Source organism: Triturus cristatus, chromosome 7 (genome assembly GCF_964204655.1).
Source record: "Triturus cristatus chromosome 7, aTriCri1.1, whole genome shotgun sequence".
In the NCBI taxonomy this organism is placed as follows: domain Eukaryota; kingdom Metazoa; phylum Chordata; class Amphibia; order Caudata; family Salamandridae; genus Triturus; species Triturus cristatus.
This window is the reverse complement of record NC_140590.1, coordinates 1,584,444,146-1,584,467,872: the sequence shown is the minus strand read 5'-3', so window position 1 is coordinate 1,584,467,872 and position 23,727 is coordinate 1,584,444,146. Positions and strand designations below refer to the sequence as shown.

General features: G+C 42.3%; 1 protein-coding gene across 1 annotated transcript in view; it reads left to right on the top strand.

The window, feature by feature from the left end:
• The first annotated feature begins 414 nt into the window (after nucleotides 1–414).
• LOC146812429 (retinol dehydrogenase 10-A-like) overlaps nucleotides 415–23,727 on the top strand; it is a 90,465-nt gene continuing 67,152 nt past the window's right edge. The window contains exon 1 of the mRNA XM_085614596.1: nucleotides 415–864. Coding sequence (XP_085470722.1) covers nucleotides 415–864 — 450 coding nt within the window. The remainder of the gene's footprint in view (nucleotides 865–23,727) is intronic.

Sequence of the window (23,727 nt, the reverse complement as noted above, 5' to 3'; positions counted from 1 at the left end):
AATGAAGGAAAATAAGAAACTGTGGAACTTAAACAACTAGGCACCAGAAAAGTAAAGTAAATATAGAAACACTTGGAAAGAGAGTAGGAAAGAGAATGAGAGACAGAAAGAGTGTGAGAGCGAAAAGACAAAACGATCTAGTTAAGGCATTCCTGAATTGATGTGTTATTAAACAAGCACTTCTCTGTGCAAATGAACATTAGCCTGATCAACTGAATGCCTTGTGATCTAAGATAACACCCCGAGCTGCAACTCTAAAGCTTGTTTGTTCAACTGACCCCTCCTGCTTATTGGTGGTGCTTTTGGGAAGTGTAATCTTTTAATCCACTTTATATGGCTGCAGATGTACATGGGTTGAACTAACTTGTAATTTGCTCCCTTCCAACCTAGGAGTTTTGAGGAATATTCAATGCAATGAACGTCTTTTTAGATGCCCTGATACTTCTTGTTAGCGTTGTACGCCACATACTCTACTCTTTGTTCCAGTGGATTAGAAAACCTTCTGAGAAACTCGTAACCAATGAGATATGTTTGATAACTGGCACCGCCGGTGGGCTTGGGAGGCTCCTGGCTTTAGAATTTGCCAAGAGGGGAGCCACACTCGTCTTGTGGGACATCAACAGGGAAGGCAATGCCGCGACGGCCAAGCAAGCGAGACAGCTGGGCGTCAATGTACATGTTTATGCCTGCGACGTGAGCCGAAGGGAGACGGTCTACGAGACAGCAGAAAAAGTCAGGAGGGAGGTGGGAGATGTGACCATCCTCGTCAACAATGCCGGGGTGGTCGCGGGACAGCCGCTCCTTCAGTGTCCAGATGAACTGCTGGAGAGGACATTGAGGACCAACTGCCACGCGCACTTCTGGGTGAGTGCCACGCACCATGGGCAGCGGTCCGCGAGATATGCCCTTGGTTCTTTTTCCCACTTGAATCAACTTTAGCCATGTTGAAAATTTTCAGTGCATGTTTTTCCCAAACAAAATGGGTGTTTCAAATGTTGTTCATATTGAGAAGTGCATAGAACCAACATCTTAACTAACCTACCTTATGCAGTGCAATATTTTCTTATATCATGCCAGTGTATTCTAGCGGTGATCTGATGAGGAAACTCTAGTTATAAAAGGAATATTCAATATTAGTATTTATATTAAAATATGCATTTGTTGCTTTAGATTATTGAGGGCCAACCAGAAGATTCGTTTCCTGGATGGGTAGTTTAGGACTCCCAGAATACAGCTGTTGCTGTAGAGTGGCTGCTCGGAGGGTCCATGCGCCTTACAGTATATTTAGTTAATACATTCCATTATCTACCCACGGTGGTTTGTTTAATGTACTGTAGATAGGCTGCTGTAGTCAGCAGCCTAAATCAAAGGGTGTGAAAAGAGTCCAGTCCACTGAGCGAAAAATTGGCTCTAGCAGATGCACAGATGTATAAGTGGGTCAGTCGGGCAAGATCAACGAGCTGTTTATGAATCTATACCACGCGTCTCTGCAATGATGATGCTGGCATATTCAGTCAGGTATGCAAGATTACCAGGCCACTAGGCAGATTAAGGCTCCTGCATGTTGTGCTAACAGTTCTATGGAAAAATCCTTAAATGAGGAGGATATATCAGGATGATGGTGTGTGAAAAGAGGTAGAAATAACAGTGTGGCGTAGAAGGAACAGTATTCCATCTTAATATCGACTCTAGAATATCATGCTGGCAGAATATCACTTAGGGTACCAGCAACAAGGTGATGGATGGAATGCTTGAATTAATCTCACCCACTAACAATCGTAAGGGACCGCTTACCAATGCATCGTTTTTCACCCACCATGCCACCTCATTTCAGAGTGGGATGCAGCCTGAGTAATTACCAGTGTCTGAGATTTATTCAAGCATTACAACCATCACTTATTGTATACGTCACTCTGTTGCCCTAAGTGGGATGGGTATGCCCAGACATGGGTTCCATGCACACTGTGCCACTAGAATTAAACAATACCCTAATAAGGGCAAAACCGGTCCTGGATTGCTTGTGTTCCAGTTCATAGAGGCACCTGACCTGGCTGTTTAGGCTGGACTGTTATCATTGGAGCAGGGTCAAGACTGATTTGCATATGGTTGGGTCCAAGCTGAGGTGGCATGGTGTGCAGAATAACAATTGGCTGGGATGCAGCCAGAATAATTACCAGTGACAGGGATTCATTCAAGTGTTACATCTATCACTATTTACTATTTGTATACACCAGAATACCACTGGCAAAATATCGGGCAACAAAATATTGATACAGTTAGCATATGTAGGTAGGGATAGGCTTAATTTAGTTAAAAAAGGTACACACACGCACGCACGCGCACACACACACACTCACACACGTAGGTATGGATAGATTTACCCTTCCTAACTCCACATCTATCTACCATGAAAATATATATATATATTCATGGGAGGTAGATGTGGAGTTAAGAAGAGTTAATACTTACACATTATTAGAAAGCACAGAGGGGCATATTATCAAGAAACGGCGTTAAAATTATTGCTGCTTTAGCGACAAAAAACTGCTGCTAAAGCGGCGATAATGGGCTTGATAATATGCCGGTGAGAATTCCAATAGAAGTCCATGCTGACACCAGAACATGGGCTTCTATGGGAATTTTCTGCGGCATATTATTAAGCCCATTATTGCCGCTTTAGCTGCAGTTTTCTGCCGCCAAAGCGGCGATCATTTCAACGCCGTGCTTGATAATATGCCCCTCATTGTGGTTCTTACTAGCTGTATTTGTGTAGTTCCTATCTACCAACAGAATCAGTTCGAGTGACACCAGAGAGTTTCATGGTGAATGACATGCCAGTCATGAGCGATGAGCAAATCCGGGAGAAGAATGAAGCAAAATAAACTCTCCTGAAATAAAATACGTACGATTTAAAAGTTGTCTTTTGGAATTAAAAGGCCTTTAAACAAAATACTGCATTAAGGAAGCCTACAATAGATCTCATGAGCTTTATAAAATCATCCAGATGTTTATTATATTTTCCAGAATGCATTAGTGGCTCCTCCTTTCATCAGTAAACAGGCAGAGAGTAATAATTCACCGTAAAGCATGCACAACAACACAATGAATTTTATCTATGTACTTGAAATTTATTTGCATATTCCCAGATTGAACAGTAGTCGTTTTATCAGTCTAAGAGGGAAGATATTGAGCCAGCCTTGCTGTGGTTCAAACCTGCAGCCTTCAGCTTTTAGAGGGGGCGCCCAGCCCACTGAGCTATCTTGCCAGCTTTGCAATACAGGCTTTACCAAGGCACTGTGGAAAGTGGCAGCGTAGTACCCTCTCCCAAGGCAATTTGGAACCTGGCAATATCTGCTTTATGTGCTGAACTCCAACATCTTCGTTACAAAAAAGTGTTCAAACATGATCTTGCTTAAGTATTTTTGTAATGTAAATGGAAAAATGCAAATAAATACATTCCTAAAAAAAAAAAACATAATCTTGCTTAAACTAATGCCACAGGTTCCATGTGCCTTAAAATGTCCCATTTGCAACACATACTTGCACAAAATTCACTCAGAGAAAATGCTGTCCACCCACCTTTATATTTTAGTTTCTATCAGGTTTTGAACAATGTTCCCTGACCAAAGTGTCAAAGTTTGTACGACTGTCCAAGACAATTTAGGGGTTTATTTAAAAGCCCTTGCACCACCGGAGTGTCACTGTTATTGATGCACCGACAGCGCAATGGGCTTCCTCATATTTGCAAGGCCATATAGAGTCCCCCTAGGTGACTTTTTATGGGCTTGTAAATATGGTTCCCTTTCTTGCATAACTCTGCATGAAAGGGGCATTCCATGCATGTTGCTGCGGATTTTCCCACGCAACATCCATGGAACTAGACGCACTCCCAGATTTACAACAATAGCATCAGAATCCTACGCCTCCCCAGGGGAGGCATACTGAGACACAACGAGGAGAAATACTTATATTTCTCCTCATTTTTTCCTTTTTCTATGCGTGCTGCATTCTCCAGCACACATAGAAAGAGGAAAATGCCTTTAATTATTGTTTTTGTGCAGGAAGGTGTCCCTTCCTGCACAAAAACAAACATCCCCTCTGTGCAGGCACCCTTGTAAAATGGCGCAAGGCTGTCTGCGCTGGTGCACTGCTGCTCTTTGTGCGGATGCGCAAGGGTAGAAGGACAGGAATGCACTGTATCTTGTGGATATGGCGCATTCCTGCCCTTTTTATTTTGGCGCTGTAGTGAAGAAAGGGGTCTGCCTGCACACATTTCTATGTTAGCATAAACGTTTTAGAAGTTTAACGCAATCTTGCCACTTTGCCGCTTTTGCACACAATACTAAAGATAACTGTTATTATAAGTAAAACTGCTTGCTTGCATTTTCTTCACATGAGAAAGGTCTATTTTTCACATCCCTAGACTTACACCGCGACCTTAGTCTTAGCACTGTGTGCAGAAGCCTTCAATGTCAAGTAACAATGTATGCTGTTGAATTCAGGTTGATCGACCCACGCTCTAGACACAACAAGCACACAGCTGCAAATATCTGAAACTCGGGTGCCTTTAATATTGCATTGCATGCATGATACTGGCACTTGCAGAAAACCTTTCCAGACACAGAGAGCAGTGCTGATCCTGTGATATGATTCACCTAAGCTGATCTTGGAAGTATGGGGTTCCCCATTCAAACCTAGAGAACTTCTATTATTATAAAACTAGCTTCTAGCCAGGGGAGGGTGGTACACAAGGCGCTATAAGACCTGTTTCCACTATCAATATAATATGATTTCTCCCTTTGTGTTTTATGGAATTGTAACAATGCTGACTGTTTTATTTCTAATCATTTGCCAGTTTATGTTAGCCAAAATACTGCATCTTAGAGCACGTAGTTAAAATAAACATTTGAAACTTTTCCGTGTCTCTGATTACTCACTTTGTGGACTGATATGAGAATAAAAACGAAAGAGCGTTCTTGATTCCCACCATTCCTGAGAGTAACCTAAGTCGCTTGTTCTGGGTTGTCTAATCATTGGTAGCTTCGCTGCAGTACGGAGAATGAGTGAGACACTGATGCTAGTCGGATAGGGGTTCTGGGTACTGAGGTGAGTTTTTTGGTACACCACAATTCACTGAGGTCCTGGTTTCCTGCGCATAGTTCTGTGCATGAGCAGAATCCCTGCAACAGCGCACAGCAGCGCAGCAGGAAGGCTTGCTGCGCTATGCGTCAAAATATTATAAATGAGGCCCACAGTCCTTAAATCCTAAAAAGCTTATAAAAATGTAAGTGTCCATTGTGCAGACCTAATACTTTTCCCACATGTCTAGCTTTAAGAGACAAGGCCACACATCTGGCTGAGGTACAATAATGGAACTAGGCAGCAGTCCACCGAGATTATGCACAGCTAAGGATAAGGGGGGATATGTACAAGGAAGTGGAGGAGCGTGTCATTAGACTCCTTAGCTTAACGACACGCTCCGCCACTTCTGAAACGCAAGGCTGCACCATATTTGTGCAGCCTTGTGTTTCCCCCTGTGATGGCGCAAAGTTTAACAACTTTGAGCCAACGCAGACACCCTTGCACCAGAGTTCAAGGGTGTCTGTGTGCAGCGGAGGATTGGTTATGTGTAGGAAGGTGTCTCTCCATGTACATAAACAATTCTAAAATGACATTTTGTAGCTTCATGCAGCACACATGAAAGTTACAAAAAGGAATTTTTTTAACCCCTTCAGCGCGGCGCGGATTTCCGCGCCGTGCTGAAGGTTCTGTGCGCGGGCAGGGCCATGACGGAGCGGTTCCGTCATGCGCACAGCGCAACCGACGCTCATGACGGAACCGCTCCATCATGAGTGTCGAAGGGGTTAAAAGGTTTGTTTATGTACAGGAAGAGACACCTTCCTGTACATAAACAAACCATGACATTTTGCTTTTTCCATGTGTGCTGCACAAGGCAGCCCACATGGACAAAGCAAAAACAAGGAGAAATAATTAATTTCTCCTCATTTCGCCAACTTAAGACCAGGATTTTCCTGTTCTTTATTTTTGGCGCTGCCTCCTATGTACGCCACCCTTGTACATAGGAGGCAGCGTCAAATACTATTAGTGTATGGGTGGAACGCCCACCAGAACACTCACTGCACGCCACTTTCACGCTAACCATAGCGTGAAAGGGTGCCTTGTTCATAAGGCGCAGCCCGTATGGCCACCACAACATCCGTAAAAGTGACATTGTGGTGGCGATCGGGGCTTGTACATATGCCCCAAGGTGTCTTGGCTATCTCTGTGTGACTGTTAGCTTTCTTCTGTAGCGTCACATGATGGCCAGAATACACGGAAAAAGAGGCTGTAGAAAGTCCCATAGGCTCCATACGAAAAACAATGGGGCATATGTACAAGCCCCAATCGCCACCACAACGTCAACTATATTGATGTTGTGGTGGCGAAAGGGGCTGCACCTTATGTATAGGGCAGTGTTAAGCCACTTAACGTGGCTTAACGCTGCCTTGTACATAAGGCAACCTTTCTCACTATGGTTAGCGTGAAAGGGGCATGCAGTGGGTGTTGTGGTGGTCGTTCCACCGCAACACCCATTGTATTTGACGTTCCCCCCTATGAACAAGGGTGGCATACATAGGAGGCAGCGCTAAGATTAAGTCTTAAGTTGGCGAAATGAGGAGTAATTTATTATTTCTCCTCGTTTTTGCTTTTTCTATGTGTGCTGCCTTGTGCAGCACACATGGAAAAAGCAAAATGTCATGCTTTGTTTATCTGCAGGAAGGTGTCTCTTCCTGTAGATAAACAAACCTTTTAAAAAAATTCAATTTTGTAACTTTCATGTGTGCTGCATGAAGCAGCACACATGAAAGTTACAAAATGGCATTTTAGGATTGTTTATGTGTAGGAAGGGACACCCTCCTACACATAACCAATCCTCCCCTGCACACAGACACCCTTGCACTCTGGGGCAAGGGTGCCTGCGTTGGGGCTAAGTTGTTAAACTTAGCGCCATCGCAGGGGGAAACGCAAGGCTGCCCCTCAGTCTTGTAAATATGGTGCAGCCTTGCGTTTCAGAAGTGATGGAGCGTGTCGTTAAGCCAAGGAGGCCAATGGCATGCTTCGCCACTTCCTAGTACATATCCCCCAATGAGTCTGGGACTCAGAAAGCAACCCCCCTCACCCTACACTTCTCAGATTCCAATTTAAGCATTGCATTTATGATAAGATTTCGAACATTGATGGGACTTCAATATTACACATACACAAGATTGTTCTCAAACACTTAAACCATCACTCGGGATATTCCAGAAGGTTTATTAACCGCCCTTTCAGTGGACAATAGGTGGTATCAACAAGGGCACCTATTTGCCACACACCATTCTATTTTTGCACACACTTCCACCCATACACAATAAAGGGGGTGATGTCTTACCTGACTAAGAGGAAGAGGTGTGGTGCGGCGGCCAGGGCGGCTGACTCTGGAACTCAGGGGCTCACGGTTCAGTCCCTGGTGCCGGCGGCAGATCAGCCAAGCACCATGTGACTCTGGGCAGTAGCTCGCTTAATCTTACCGACAGCCCCCAGCGCCTTGACTCTCTCGGGTAATTGTTCACGCTTTACAAATACTGGACATTTACATTTACTACCTAGTAGGGTACTTTGTTGACAGCCAAGGCATGAAGTTGTATAAAAAAGCTGAAATCCAATCTTGGTAGTAAATAGCACAAGCGTTGTCAGGAATAACTATTAGCATCCCTCCCCGGCAATGGAGCGCCCCTGGCGGCGTGTCTACGTCAGGACCTAGGTGAGTGGTGTCTATGCATCAGGAATACAGTGCATACTGTGTCGATGTATGCTGATGACACTATCCTCTATTTGTTCAGGCCAAGGGGCTCTATCAGTGCTTAATTTGTAAAAACCAATAAGTGCCAAGGCTCTCGTCTGGAGGTCACTGCAGCTTGCTCAACAGATTGCCCCAGACATGCTGCCAATGATAGTAACAACACAACTACTAACTATCACATTCTGACAATTCGGACTATTTCTGGCCCCCAAAGCTAAAAGAATGGCTTGGGTGGCAGGTAATAGTTATTTTTTAATATATATTGAATTAATAATTAACCAATGTTGTGGTCATCTCTAAATCAGCCAGACAGCACCACCTTGTAGCAGACTGTCATAAGCTCCAGTATTGATAATTGAGTACCGGTGCTGAGCACCGGAAACCACTGGGTCAAATTAAGGAATTGGACTTTCCGGAGGAATCAGAGGAATCCCATACGCTTAACATCACACTGGATCCGGGCGCGAGCAGGGGTCTAATTTCTCGACTATAAGTGGCTCGGAAGGCTGACAGGTACATAAATATGGGGACTGCTCACAACGGTTGGCTTTGAGGACCTGGAAGCCACCCCCCCCCCCCCCCCCCCCCACACACAGATCCCGAGTGGAAGCGGGCCAGAGCTCAGGTGAAAGACACCGCTAATAACACACGGTTTAAACTCATGCAGTTTTATTACCTGCACTGAGAGTACCTCACACCACAACAGTTGGGTTGAATTGTCCCAATTCGTGCGGATACACGTCCTATATGTAGTGGATCCACGGCCCACTTTCTCCATATGACAAGGAGCTGATGGCAGTTGGAGGCAGCAGCCTACTTGGTTGAGGTAATGTGGACTCTCCAGGAAGTCATGGGTCACAAGTTGGAAAGAACGGTACTCCACTGCCTGTTTGGGTTTTTGCGGGGGGGAAATGAGATACAGATTTGCACTGCTGGGGCCAGTATTGGCCCGGAGACGCATAGCCATACACTGTATAAGTCCTATGCCCCCACCAAGGCATAAATGGTTGTCAGACCTAAGTGAGTGGTCTGTGGCAGAGGAATGTAGACTGAGAATTGAGAGTGCGGACAGATGAGAGTTTGGAGCGGGACCTGGAACTATGAGGGAGATGGAGGAGAGACTGGGGGAGATAGGTGAGTTGAACGATGCCGCCCAACGGTCGCACCCGGCGGTCGCAATGGAGACCCTTTAGTTAAGAGTGAGTTCGAGAACCGAACACAGACTCTCCTCCTACAGAACATGGGCTGGCTGACTGAGTCCAGGCTGGACCTACTGAAAATTGCAGGTTGTGGTACTTGAAATTGATATGGGGGTGAAGGGCCGCCACCTGGTGAAAGCTGATTGGACCACCTCATTGATGATGTGATTTTGATATGGGTATATATCTGATAATGGTGCAATGTTTCCTTGCGTTTGATGTTTTTGTATTGACATAGAAAATGCCAATAAACACAAGTTAAAAATATATATATTAGCATGCTTTACATCATAACAACTAGTGTTTAGTAGGCAGCACCATTGGTAACTCGGTTGAAAGGTTGAGAAAGAGGTGGAAAGGAGAGAATGCGATGAAAGAACAAACCCTGTACTGGCCAGTTGTAGCTTATCGGGGTAGGCATTCAACAAGACCAGAGCAAGTCAGTGCACATTTCAATAACATTTAGCAAAGAATATCATTAATGAGTATGAAATAAAGGAGAAATCAATTCAGATCCAAATTGAATAAATTCGCTTTCAAACCCTTTCTGAAGACCAGCAGGGAGGGCTGGGTCCTCGGTTCGATAGGGAAAGAGCACCAGATAGTGTCTGCTGTCCACAAGTAGGACTCTTTTAAAGCTTGGGATCTTCTGAATTTTGGCATTTAGAGCGGTGGTGACTTTTACTTCTCGAGGGTGACTTGTAGTTAGAGTTCGAAATTAGCGAAAATCCAATTTGCATGAATTTGAGAAAATTGTGCACACTGATTAGCAATATATTTTAGCGTGAAATCTTCCTCACATTCTTATTAGATGTGAGGATGCATTTCCAGCTAAAAGTTTTATGAAAACACAAGTACCACAAACAGCAGCCGCTTGAGGTCTGATTTTGTATGTTTTTTCCATGTGCTTGCGCTACATTTTTTGCCACGGCTAACCAACAATTCCACAATGTGGCATATTAGCAGAATTTCGGGGATTTTGCGTGACAAGCATAAAGCAAAATTAGGAAAATTATATCTGTGTGACATTTATTTCGCCCAGGTTTAGTAATTTGCCTCTGGGAATTGACAGTTGACAATATATTGAGGGGTATATGTACAAGGAAATGGCGGGGCGCAGCATTAGCTTCCTTGGCTTAACGCAGCGCTTCGCCACTTCTGAAATGCAAGGCTGCACAATATTTACAAGAATGTTGCATTTTCCCCCACAATGGCGCTAAGTTTAGCAACTTAGTGCCAACACAGGCACCCTTGCACGGGTGTCTGCGTGCAGGGGAGGATTGTTTATGTGTAGGAAAGTGTCCCTTCCTGCACATAAACAATTCTTTCACTTTCTTGTGTGCTGCTTCATGCAGCACACATGAAAGTGACAAAATGGCAATTTTTTTACAGGTTTGTTTATGTACAGGGAGGGACAACTTCCTGTACATAAACAAACCATGACATCTTGCTTTTTCCATGTGTGCTTAACAAGGCAGCACACGTGTAAAAAGCAAAAACGAGGAAAAATAATGCATTTCTCCTCGTTTCGCCAACTTAAGACCAGGATTTTCCTGGTCTTAATTTTGCTGCTGCCACCTATGTACGCCACCCTTGTACATACGGGGCAGCGTCAAAATGAATGGGTGTTGCAGTGGAATGCACACCGCAACACTCACTACCCACCTCTTTCACGCTAAGCATATCGTGAAAGGTCGCCTTATGTACAAGGCAGCATTAAGCCGCCACGTTAAGTGGCTTAACATTGCCCTGTACATAAGGCGCAGCCCCTATCGCCACCACAACGTCGGTAAAAGTGACGTTGTTGTGGCAATAGGGGCTTGTACATATGCCCCTGAGTTTTGTTTAGGAGGTTGGCTTTGATTTTGAATTTATTGCTGGCTTTTTGGAGTAACCAATGAAGAAGTTTCAAAATCGGAGATATATCAAATTTCCAGTTGTCAAATATTATCCTTCCCATAGAAGGTAGCATCACTTCTTACAGAATAAAGGCGGACATTCACGGTCATGGCTTCCGTTCCACACAATCTGGCTTTCATAAAAATTATGAACGCCTTACCTGGAAATCAATACTGCTATTTAGAAACAGCAAAACATTAAACTGAAAAAATGAGAACACTTCAGCAATGCATTCCTAATACCTTTAAGTGTAGTTGCCCTGGGTTACAGTCTTTTGCTTTCAGAAAATGCTCTCAGAAATCTATTCACTTGACATAGAGTGGAATAAACTCCACTCTGAAAGGACAAACGCCATACTTGTGCAATAGTCTTTATATAACGCAACGTGTTGCTTGTATAACCTCGGTTGGTTAGATTTCCACTTCTCTTGCCTTGCCTGCTAAATCTATTTTTTTAAGAGCTTTATTGTCATTTCTTACAGTGTGTGTTCATATATCAGGTGTATTTTGTCTACTTTTAGTCACAGTCCTTAAGTTGCCAAATGAATTGAAAAAAATATAAACATTGGGAGCACAGCGCCCCTCCTTCAGCCCTCTTCCTCACTTTCACACCTCTGTGACAGGCACTGGTAGACTTCTTTTTAGGTCTCCCCCACTAGACAGCACACGTGCTGTCAGTTGTGAGATGTATTGCTTTACTTCCTCTTCCTGTGTTTGTCCCTCCCCTGGAGCACAGCCACATACTTGTGTCCTTCCAATGCTCACTTTCAAAGAACTACTTTTTTCTTTTTGTTTAAGCACTCTCAAAAGAGGGCATGTGTTTTCCAACTATCTTCCTCTTGTACTTCTCTCCCTCCCTCTGCCATACTCTGTGTTCCTCTCTCTTACCTGTTTGCTTCTCCCCGCTAGCTCAACTTTTCCATACCTGTCAACTCACACGGTCCCACCAGGTGACACACGAGATAGGCTCCCATCACACCGTCTCCCGGTGAGGAGCCGATATCACACAGTGGCAGGTAAAACCAGCTGAAACCAATGTAAATAGTGGTTTTCGAGCTTGTTTTCCGAGGCTTTGTACTGCTAGGCCTATTAAGGAGTGTCAAAACACCCCAGGACATCGGCACCAGCCTCAGCAAGCTTTATTTTGAGGGGTGGCTTAGGGGCGGGGTAGGGTTCAAAAGGGCCTCGTAGGTAGTTCTCGCATGAGGCTCGGCCCTTCGTCAAGGCCCCCGCCCCTCCTCAAACTGTGCAATTGTTCTTCCAATTGGCAGGTATGTCATTTCTCTCTCTCGCCATTTGCTGGTCACTCAGCCGCACCCTCTGTTTTGTTTCCACCCCCACCCATGTCACTGTGTTGCTTCTGCCCCCACCCTCTGTGTTGCTTCCACCTAATGCTTTGTTTCCCCTACACGCTTTAGAAAAAATAATGCTTCAGCACGTTTTTTAACTTACTGATTCATCTTGGATCATTGACTATAAAGAAAAAAAAAATCTGAGTAATTTTGTAGGTATATATAAGCTATATTAAAGTTGCACCACTTTCCAATTGTATACAATCAAATCAATTTATATCCAGTCCATTTTGAAAAGGTGATTGAAATTCCTTCTTTATTGCTTTTTTTCTCTTTTTTTTAAATGAGCCACAGCCAACGCGTTTCATTCTGTAAACAGAACTTCTTCAGGGCATTTGTAAATTCCACCATATCATTTCGATGAATAGTGCCTGAGACAATAGTGTCCCTCTTCGGATTGTCTATTAGTAGTGTGCTCTTTTATCCTGCATATTGACCTTGTCGTCTTCATGCAAAAATATGTGTAATTGCCAGGGGTGGCGTCATGATAAAATAGTCACTCTCCAATCCGTATATGCATTGGGCCCAGCACACACCGTACCTTGCAGGGGGTCTGTACGCCCAACTTGACTTCTCGGCGTTTCAATTCCCGCATGTGGTAATTTTGTAGGTATGCACATGTGTGGTAGCCTCACCTACAAAATGACCTATCCTTTTTTAATTCTTTAATCATTTTGTACAGCATCGTGGACCCTGTGCAGCAAAGCCAATAGGTCCCAAACGCGAGACTGCGGAAATGCTACATTAGCATGAGTGCAGTGCCAAATAAAAAGTCAGGCTACCAGTTTCCGATACAGATACAGATGATTACCTCACAGAGGACATTCCTATCCCAACAGAGCTCACCAGCATTATGCTGGTTTGCTCGAATGTACAAAGAGGAGCTATAAAGCGCTCACACCCAGAACCTAACACTACAAGGGGAAATGTTAGTAAATGCAAAATGCTTATTTACGCAACCTGAGTCGGACAGGGCTTTTATTCCATCAGGCATCTCCCTGGCAGGGAATCCTTGAAGGCCTTATTTGAAAGCCCAGATCTCCTCCGGCAGGGGAGACTTCAAGAGAAAGAGAGGGATGGAGGGGGGAGGTGGAGGGAAAGCGGTCAGAGAGGGAGCCAGGTTGGAGAGCAGGAGAGAAAGAGAGAATGGATGGATGGGTGAACGGATGGATGGATGGATGGATGGATGGATGGATGGATGGATGGATGGATGGATGGATGGATGGATGGATGGATGGATGGATGGATGGAAGAGAGAGATGGAAGACTAAGGGAGTGTGGCTGATTTGAGCTTTTTCCAGGGCTGCTTTTGGTTCCCCAGTCCAGCCCAGTACACAACTACAAGTTTTATTGGGGTGAACTTAATTTGCGCCCGCTTTTGGCAAACTTCCCATTTAGGAACACCCAAAGAGCACAGTTCATAGGGGTACGAGAGAGAGAGAGAACATGTGAGCCCAGAAAAAAGATTTTCAAGAGCAAACGCGACAGCCCTCATTGTTATGCAGCCCACAGTAGCTTTCAATTTTGGATCAAGGCAATGCTGTAAATGTTTACTGCTCTGACTGCAAGACAAACGGTGCTTCCATTAGCCAATTAAAAGGTAACTTACCAGAGAAGAGGGAAGAATTGGAAGACGATGGAAAGTCAATAACAAATAACTTGGCTCAGAATGATGGGGCATTTCTGTAATACGGTTAGAGTAACTGGCCCGCTGAGCAGCTCAAGCGGCGCGAGGCGTTCCATCATGGACCGGTCTGCTCTGCACTTCCGGTCTTCGCAGACATTGCATGCTCTGCCATCTGTTTCTGGAAATTCACATAACAAACGGACTCGTTCGATGAATTCAAAAACACGATCGTCACCGCCTCAAAAATAAGAGTTGCTAAACGTATCAGGCTATACAAATTATTTCGGGCCACATATATGAACGTTTTTTGCATTCGCAAACGGTGCGATTCGGTATAATCAGCCGTTTGCGAATGCAAAATAGCCTTTAATGATGTATGAAAGACTTTGTAGCCGCAATTTTAGGCCATCGCAAAAATTGTGATTACCTAAAATTGCAACTACAAATTGCGATTCCCTTAGCACATGTATGAAGCATTTGTAAACCGCATAAGTGCCATGTAGCGCACATGTGCACATTCATTTTTTGGGGGGTTCTTCATGGGGGCCCTTAGGCCCCCGGGCACCCTTAGCTTTGCTTTACCTAATTTGCGATTACCAATTAGATAATCACAAATTAGCTAATGCAAAATCATTTGCTCATCTGGGCCTTTCGGCCCATAGGAACAAATGGAGTAATATTACCTAATAGAGATTCGCTATTCACCAAATCGCTATTAGGTAATATTAACGAATTGCTAAATCTTTGGCAATTCCTTACATACATAGCATTTTGATAATCGCAAAATGTTTATTTGATACACACGGCCCTTCATCTTTTTGAAATATACCTTTTAAAAATGGTAGTGCAAGATAGAACCTTTGGACATCTAACTCAAGGGACCTGCAGTTTCTGTTGCTTGTTAAATGTCCCCAAACAACTCAGGGCCAGATCTACGAATAGCTGGTCACAAAATACTGGTCCCAAATTTCAACCAGAATTTATGTGACCAGTAAAGATTTGCTGGAGCCAAGCTGTGTACTAATAGGTTGCTTCTTAAAATCCAAATCGTAGTAGGTCGCGATCTTATTTACCTCATGAATATTAATGAGGTAGGTTGCAACTCACCAGAGTTTGATGCTGTCACAAGGATAGTGTCTTGCCAGAGCCAGTAGACCCTCAGGTATGTGTTTGCATTTCAAGAAAGTAAAACATTTTTTTAACCAGCCCAATTTCCTTGAAGGAAACACGACTGTATTTAGAAGGAAAAGTTGACCTTTTTTTTGTTTGTTTAATAGTTGGCAGTGGTCTCGTGGGGCACTGAATACTCTTCAACAAATGTTTTCTTTACATTACAAAGGGGGAGGTGTCCCTGTAGGACCCCTTCTCATTCCCAAATGCATTATTACCTCTTGTGAGGTGTTGGTAAGATATCAATGTTTTGCGACCGGTTTTTAGTGACAAAACATTGATACACTAGAAACCGTTTTGGTTTTTAAAACAGATGCAGACAACAAACCTCTAGTCCAGATATCAGATCAGTAGCAATTCACATTCACATTTTTGGTGTGGAAAAACCTTTCCAACCCCTAAACAGATATTAATACATAGGAAAAAGCATCTCAATGGTCGCAAATGCACATTTGGAGCAGAATGTCTCTGAAAATAGGGAGGTGCCCTGAAGCCTTCGATAGGTAATTTCAAATCAATATAATTTACCGACAAGCATTAGCAAAGCTATTAGGTCTAGGGTTGATTGCCAGCCTTTTTTAATGCTTGTTTAGTTCTGGCATGTAGTTTTAAATCTTTATTGTTGGTGAGGCTGCCAAACCCTTGCCAATAAAAAAGAGAAAATGTTTAAAGCAAAAATATTTTTTGGTCTAAAAAAATCACACAATGCCATAGAAGTCCCAGGCACCGATGAGAAGTACCTTCTGTGCAGATGAGCTCCTGCTGAAAGGCAGAATGCTGCCAATCACAGAAAAGTTAGCCAATGAATTAAGTAGCCTGCCCAAAGCTGTTTTGTGTAATCGGCAAAAGAAAATGTGAATGATACAATAACAGACCAATGGATTAAAAGGGCTGGCTGAAAGACCCAATAAGCAATATATTTTATACATACTTTTAATGAAATCAAAAGGTCTTGGCTTACATCAAACCCAAACAAGCACTGGTAAAGCCAGTGTCTGGTGTTGGTTGCCAGCTTTCTCGCTTTGCCATTGCTTTTTAGGTCGAGTCTACCAGATAGCATAAGCTGTCAAGTTGCAAAAAACCTGTTGTGAGCCAACAGTGAGCTTACAGCCTGCACATTATTTACCAATGGTTGACTTTATGCTCACTCTTATTTGATTGTTTCTTATTCAATAGCTTGCCTTCCTCTTGTTGTTGTCTTTCCTCCCATGGAGCATAGCCTCTTTGAGATCCCCTGCATTGTTTGGCTAGTATACTTCCACTGTTTTCTTTTTTCCTTCAGCACTCCATGAGAGCGCATGTGTTTTCTAGTTCTCCCTTGTTTGCTGTTTCACTCCTCAAACATCTAATTTGCATTGTGTTGCTCCCCACGCCTTCCAAGTCGTTCTGTAAAAGCACAGCCATAGCAATCGTTTTTGCTAGGATATGGCAGAGAAGCAAGCTTTAAGCTGTGTCTGTTACTTTCAACACATTGAATGAAAACACACAATTTGGCACGTAAAGGCTTCTATAGGTGCTGGGGGATAACCATTAGCTGCACTCACTCAGCTGGCAACTGGGGCAGAAGGTTTACTTAGCATGACACTTCTGTTGGTGACCCAAAAAGCTTCTCTCCCTGGGCCACTGCAGAGGAGCAAATGGCTGAATTCTGTGAAAAGCAAATTAGGCCTGGACAAGTGTTTCCTTTTACATTCAGGCAATCCTTATTCTTTTTTAAATTATGTTGGGTGCTTCCTGAGTAAAAATATATTTGAAAAAGAAACCATGCCAGTTATAAAGATTAAAAATATATATATATATTTTTTTACGGAGTTTTATATAGCGCAAACTTGACCCAAAGGTATCGGGCATCAGAGCGCTTTACATAGCACCAGTTGTGTTACATGAGGACACATTCATTTTTGTTAGGCACAGGGAGATCAAGTGATTTCCCCAGAATCACAAGATGTTCAGCGTCATTGCCGAGACTCAAACCCAGTTCCCCAGATTCGAGGTCGACCGCCCTAGCCGTTAGGCCAACTCCTTTCCCCTCCTCTATTGAATTCAATGTACTGTTTTGAGATACCATAAGAGGTATTTGCTTTTCCTTGTACTTTTTTTAACAATGCTTTACGGTCAAATATTGGCAAAGCCAACAGCTCAACACTCAAATTATAAAGGTGAGACCTATTGACGCTTCAAGTGCTTGTTTGTATTGCCATGGATTTTGTTAATCTTTATTTGTGGAGAAAGCTACCAGGAGCCTAACAATATAAAACTCATTGGCAAAAAGCACAAATATTTTTTGGCCTCGAAAATCGCACAATGCCATAGTTACTAATTATTTACTTTATTTTATTTGTAAAGTATTTAATATATATTTATCCATAAAATGGCAACTAATTGTTGTTTTTGGAAACTGGTTAATTAAATTATGGATATTGTAATTGTTTTTATTATTTTCAGTAATTTTATATTAATGAATTGTATTTTATAGTTTGTTTTATATATTAATTAACATTTTAATAATATAGATTTTTTAATTAACGCATATAGGGCCATATGTAGGTAAATTACATTTACCGATTCTTAAATACCAAATTTTACCGATTCGGTATTTATGAATCGGTAAATGTAATGTAGGTAAACAATCGGTAATTATTACCGATTCGGTAAATATCGGTATTTAAGAATCGGTATTTACCGAATCGGTAATAATGCATCCCTTCCCATTCATTCCTATGGGCTTGGAGACCCATAGGGATGAATGGGAAGCCAGTTACCATTACCGATTCGGTAAATACCGAATCGGTAATAGGGGAGGCAATACATGGGTGGCAGGGTGTCACATTGACACCCTGTTGCACCCCTGATTCGTGCATGTGTGCACATGTGGCGCACATACATGCCCTAAGGACATGTATCTTTGCCACATGGCACTTTTCAAATGGCACGAAAGTGCTTTTTGAACGGTATTCGTCATTCACCATCAACTTGTAGTTGGTGGTAAATAACGAATCCAGACACCAATGATGCACTCACTTGAGTGCCCCCTACATAGCATTTCTGGATTCGGTATTTACCGAATCGGTATTTTACCGATTTCTTAAATTCCGATTCGGTAAATACCGAATCCAGAAATCAGCCACCTACATCGCAAATGCCTAAATACCGGTCGGTAACGGGATATTTACCGAATTTCGGCCGTTACCGACTGGTATTTGGCTACCTACATGAGGCCCATAATGTTTTACAAGTTTGATTATCATTGGTTTTTGTTGGATTTTTCGGATAGCAGATTGGAAGTGTCTGTTTACATATATATGTTTTGCGTTTATATCATGCTATAGGGTGTGTATTAATGCAAAGTCATATACATAATAGTATTTTTTTTATGTTTAGTGTTGCCTTAATGGGAAGGTCTATAAATACTTACATTTGCATGGCGCCAATTAGATTGATAAAGGCTTCTGCGAAGCCGAAACGCATCTCTCTTTAGCTGCGGGGTGGAGGGAGACCCGAGACAATAAAGAAGCCCTATTTCAGCATCCTCGAGTGCGTGCCTTCTTCGTGACTGGAGCTATATATATATATATATATATATATATATATAGAGAGAGAGAGAGAGAGAGAGAGAGAGAGAGAGAGAGAGAGAGAGAGAGAGATGTTTTAATTGTTAAATATGTTAAAAAAATAATATTGCTAATTGTTCATGTATTAATTTTAATCCATATTATTTGATACATTTTATAATTTAAACCAAACACAATTTAGATTTTTTATATATTTGTTAAAATACACGTTATGTTAATTCTTTATGTATTTCATTTTAATTTAGGACTGAAAATAGTGAATCTGAGCCTTCCGATGACCAACACTTTCCCTACCCCTGCCTACAATGGTATGGGAATAGTAAATATAACCCCTTCAAAGTCAAACCCTTTCTCGTCTGTTGCTTTCGTTGGAGTGGGAATAGTAAATCTAACCACTCCAAAAGTCACTTTCTCTATTGTTGCTCAGGTTAAAATGGGAATAGCAGATCTGACCCCTGCAAAGACCAACACTTTCCCTACTGTTGCTCTTGTTGGTGTGGGAATAGTAAATCAGACACCTCTATAGCCCACCACCCTTGCGTTGCTCATGTTAGAGTGGGAATAGTAAAGCTGATGATTCCAAAATCCAACACCTTCTCTATTTTTCGCGTAAATTGGAGTTGGAATAGTAAATCTCTCCCCCAAGGCCAATGCTTTCACTACTATTGCTTATTTTAGAGCAGGGATAGTAAATATTACAATCTCAAAGTCCAACCTGACCCCTTTCCAAAGTCCAACACTCTCCCCGCTGTTGCTTACTTTGGAGTGGGAATAACATATTTTACCCCTAAAAGTCTAATTTTATGTGATTTTTAAAGAAAATATTTTTATGATTGAAGTTTAAAAGTTATTTAAAGTATGTATTTTAATTTTAATTTTTCAGAGTCAAATTAGTTTGATTGAATTCATAACCTTTCTTGAAAGGAGCGCCTCAGTTCACAATGTTCACAAATCTATTATTCAAGTAATGGTTTTGTGCAAAAAAAAAGGTTCATAGGCAGTCTTTGATGAATTTCAAACTCTGTGATTTATTTAAAAAACCTTTCAAATTGTTAGATCCACAGCAATATAGAAACAAATCAATCAGCCAACGCTTTTCCTCCACACTTGGACATCATCAGGGCTGTAAATTAAAAGAAAACACAATACATCAATGAACAAATTACTGGTGTCCCCCTTTTTCAAAAACAAGAATTCATCAGTGTCCTCAAAATAATTACATTAACTCAATTCTTAAACAGTAATGCCTGCCTATATCCAGTCCTTGAATCCTCCCTGGTTACAACGGTACAAAATTCCTTTGTACCAACATAACAATAATTCTATACTGTGTACCTGGTGCCCATGACTGCCTCGTGAGAACATATCATGCTTTCACATCCCATCTTAATACAATTCATTATAATCACAGTTGATCAGAACACATACAAATATGTCTTAAAAGTCTTAATACAAATTTATTATAATTGCAGTTAGTCAGAACCCTTCAATTCCATCTCCCAAAGTCGAATATATTAATAGTCTCCCATCACTCCCCTCCTTAAATGTCAATGAGCCAGTCTGATCCAATTCACTAATCCACCTCCCAAGCGCCAGTAACCAGTACCCTTAAAATTACTGATACTGAAAACATACCTCCAAATTATGTATTGATAATCTGCTCCGAATTTCCTGTTCCACCCATCCCATTAATGAGGAAGTTTTCTACAAAACAATAAATATATATGTCTTTGTGTGCGATAGAAATTAACAGACACATTCATGTCCCAAGCCCATTTCAATTGGGTGAGTTGCCCCAAAGTAGCTGTCTACCCAGGTGGGCTAAACACAGTACCAGCACCCCTCCATAATGCAAAAAATATATATGCAAATGTGTAGTCAAGTTTGATTTATATATTAATATCCCACGCCACTACTCATCAAGCGCTATCTCCAATCATAGCTGTTAACATTATGTTTTTGTTTGAACCCCCCCTCCTAAAATCCTGTTACTAATCGCCCCCACCAGTTTGCTTCCCTTCTGAAAGATATATTAACCAAAACAATCGTACTTTGCCGTGTTTAAGGAATAAACCCGTCTCTCCCGTCAAGCAGTTCCAGCGCTGCCCCAAACACAGCAGACCTCCCGTTCTCTGTTCTCACCTGACTAGTAGCGCATTCAAATCCAGCGCGCCTTCTCTCCCAGCTGTTTCGATAAATCCCACCATGAGCCACGACCTCCTTCTATTTAAACCGCTTCTAGGCCAATCAAATCATCTCTTTTCCATGACACTGTTTAGCATATTCGAAGGATGTTCCGTCTCTGGTCCTCCATGGTGAAAGCCATTCACGAGCATGCAATGTCACAATGCCTGACCCGCCTGATCTTGGACGTGGCCAGCGTGCAAACTCAGTTAGTCCACTACTTTGAAAGCTTCCAAAGTGATCCCTCTCTGGTCCTACATACTACTAACCAATCACAATTCACCCAGCTTCAGCCAATACTTGATCCACCTGACTATATATATATATATATATATATATAGTGATTAAATGTAATTTTAAAATGTAATATATTTTTTAGAGTTGATATACTCTTTAATATTTCAAATTCAAAATACTTACCTATTTTGTGACAGTAGTTTGGCCTTCTGTATTTTATGTAGTCAATATTTTGTCTTTATCAATATTTCACACAAAGCAATGCAGCAAGCCCCCTTGTTGCGCTGTGCTACGTGAAAATTAGACGGCAGGAATGTGCCCCAGTTAAAATTATGCAGCGCATTCCTGCTCTCTGCCTGCTCTGGCTGGCGACAAAGCAGGCAGGATGTCCCTTCCTGCACAAAGCAATCCTAAGCGGAATTTTCATTTTTCTACATGTGTTTCACAATGCAGCACACATAGAAAGAGGAAAAAACTAGGAGAAATAAATATATTTCTCCTCTTTGCATCTCTTGTGGGGAGGCATAGAATTCCGACGCATTCCCAGGTCTACCAATGTTGGTAAATCTGCGATGGTTCATAAAGCGTTGGTGGATGCGTGGGAACACCCAAGCTTCACTCATTGCACACCTCCCTGCTGCAGTGTAATGCTTGTTACCCTAGATTTATCGAGCCATGCAGGGCACACAAGGTAGTCTTGTTTGGCTTGATAAATCTCATTTATGTTTTGTGTCATAATTGCATCCTTTTGTGTGGTGCAAGGGCGACGCAAAACCTTGATAAATATGGGCCAAAGCATGTACGTAGATATTGTCCTCGATATTGCTCTGGCAATATTTTTGGTCTAATATTTTATGAGACAACTCCTTACGAAGGCCGTTATTCATAGTGAACTTAGCCAATGCCTGAAGTGGGCTGACCCACTGCCCCATGCTCTATGCTGTAGTGGGTGGAAGTAAAATGTGAATGACACAATAACAAACCAAAGGGCGAAGAGGGCTGGCTGAAAGCCCTTATAAGTATGTATATTATACATTGGGTTTCTGATTTTCAATTACAACCAATTATAACCGATAAACCACCACTGTGAGGAATAGCAGATTTTTTGTAGAAACTGGAAAACAATGCATTGTGATTTATGTTTACTGCTTTGATGCCTTCTAGAATCAAAGCAGTATTTGGTGCAGGCCTAACCTCTAAGCACGCTGCTGTGATAGATCCTCCTGTTACAACGCACACCGCCCATGGTAAGTGACTTACTAGGCCCTTTTGATTACACTCAAGGTCCAAGAACACCTTAGAACTAGTTCCACCTCTATTTTGGAAGCATGGCTCTCCTTCTATGGATTCGCTCACTGTTCACTGGTGATTGTTGTGTAGTGCCTGGTGGGTTCTAAGCCAAACCATGAGCCTGGAAAGGAGAGCTTGAGTGCTGAGAAATGGGACAGGCAGGCAGGGGTGGGAAAGAATGAAAAGTTACTTGTAAAAACAAAGTCAAGGGAAAGGTAAAGAGAAGGGAATTAGGAACAGGAAAGAAAGAAGGAAGATTTGACAATGTGAATGAAAGAGGGAAGGAGGAAAATAAAAGCCTAATTCCTTACAAGCACTGGACAAATGTCCCCACCTGTATTTTTTTGCAGCACGAAATAAAATACACACTGATAACTACTTAAGTTTAAACTTGTTGAAAACATTGTAAAACACACACACAAAACACACTCGAAAACAGAAACTGGAAACAGGCTAATCCTATAAAGTTTAACATTATACGTAAAATTTAAGTAAAATCAAAAGGCCTTGGCTAACACCAGACCTAAAAAGAGGCCTGTGGTGAATGTGCTCTTTAAAAGCACAAGTTATGTTACAGAGCCCTGTTCCAGAGCCAAGTCTCATTTTTCCAGTGCCACTCACCTGTCACCACTCCCACTAAGTAGAAAGAGATATTATCTACTCAACATTTTCTGCTGTACCTTTCAAAACCTATCTTGTAAAAACTTTCCATGTCCGGGCATGGCTAGGGTGGAGGCACCTTAATGTTGACTCAACATGGTGTGAGCAAAACTGTCAAGCTCAAGAACTGTTAGCTGCAGTGCACTGTAAGTACTCGTGTTATCCTCTGGAAGATAGTAGTGCTGCACACACATTAAAAAAAGATGAATTGTCAGTAGATTATGTCTGCGCCTTCAGGTCATCTTCGTGTTCTGCTGCAACCCAGGAGGCATGCAGCACGTTATAAGTACATTTATTCACTAACCCATTCATCTTCAATTCAATGAACCCTACATCTGCCCCTCTCCAACCTCTGCTCCCTAACAATAGAACCCAAACTCCAGAATCCAAAGAACTTCTCCCTGCCCCTTCTCCCAAGGCTCAGGCCTCATATTTACTAATTTGTAAAACATTGTAGCACGAAATATAAATGTGCTGCTCTGCTTTTTACAAGGGGGCAAGCATAACCAACTGTCATATCTGCTCAGACTGGACTGTTGCAGGTGGCATTCCCCACGCTGGCCTTCAAAAAAGGCTACCTTGTATGACATGGGACAGAAGTGAGCGTGCTCTGTCTAGCATAGGGTTTGTACTGGAGGTTTACCTTTATAGTAGCAAATTACTGAGTAGAAAAACTGAAAATATACCCAGGCATT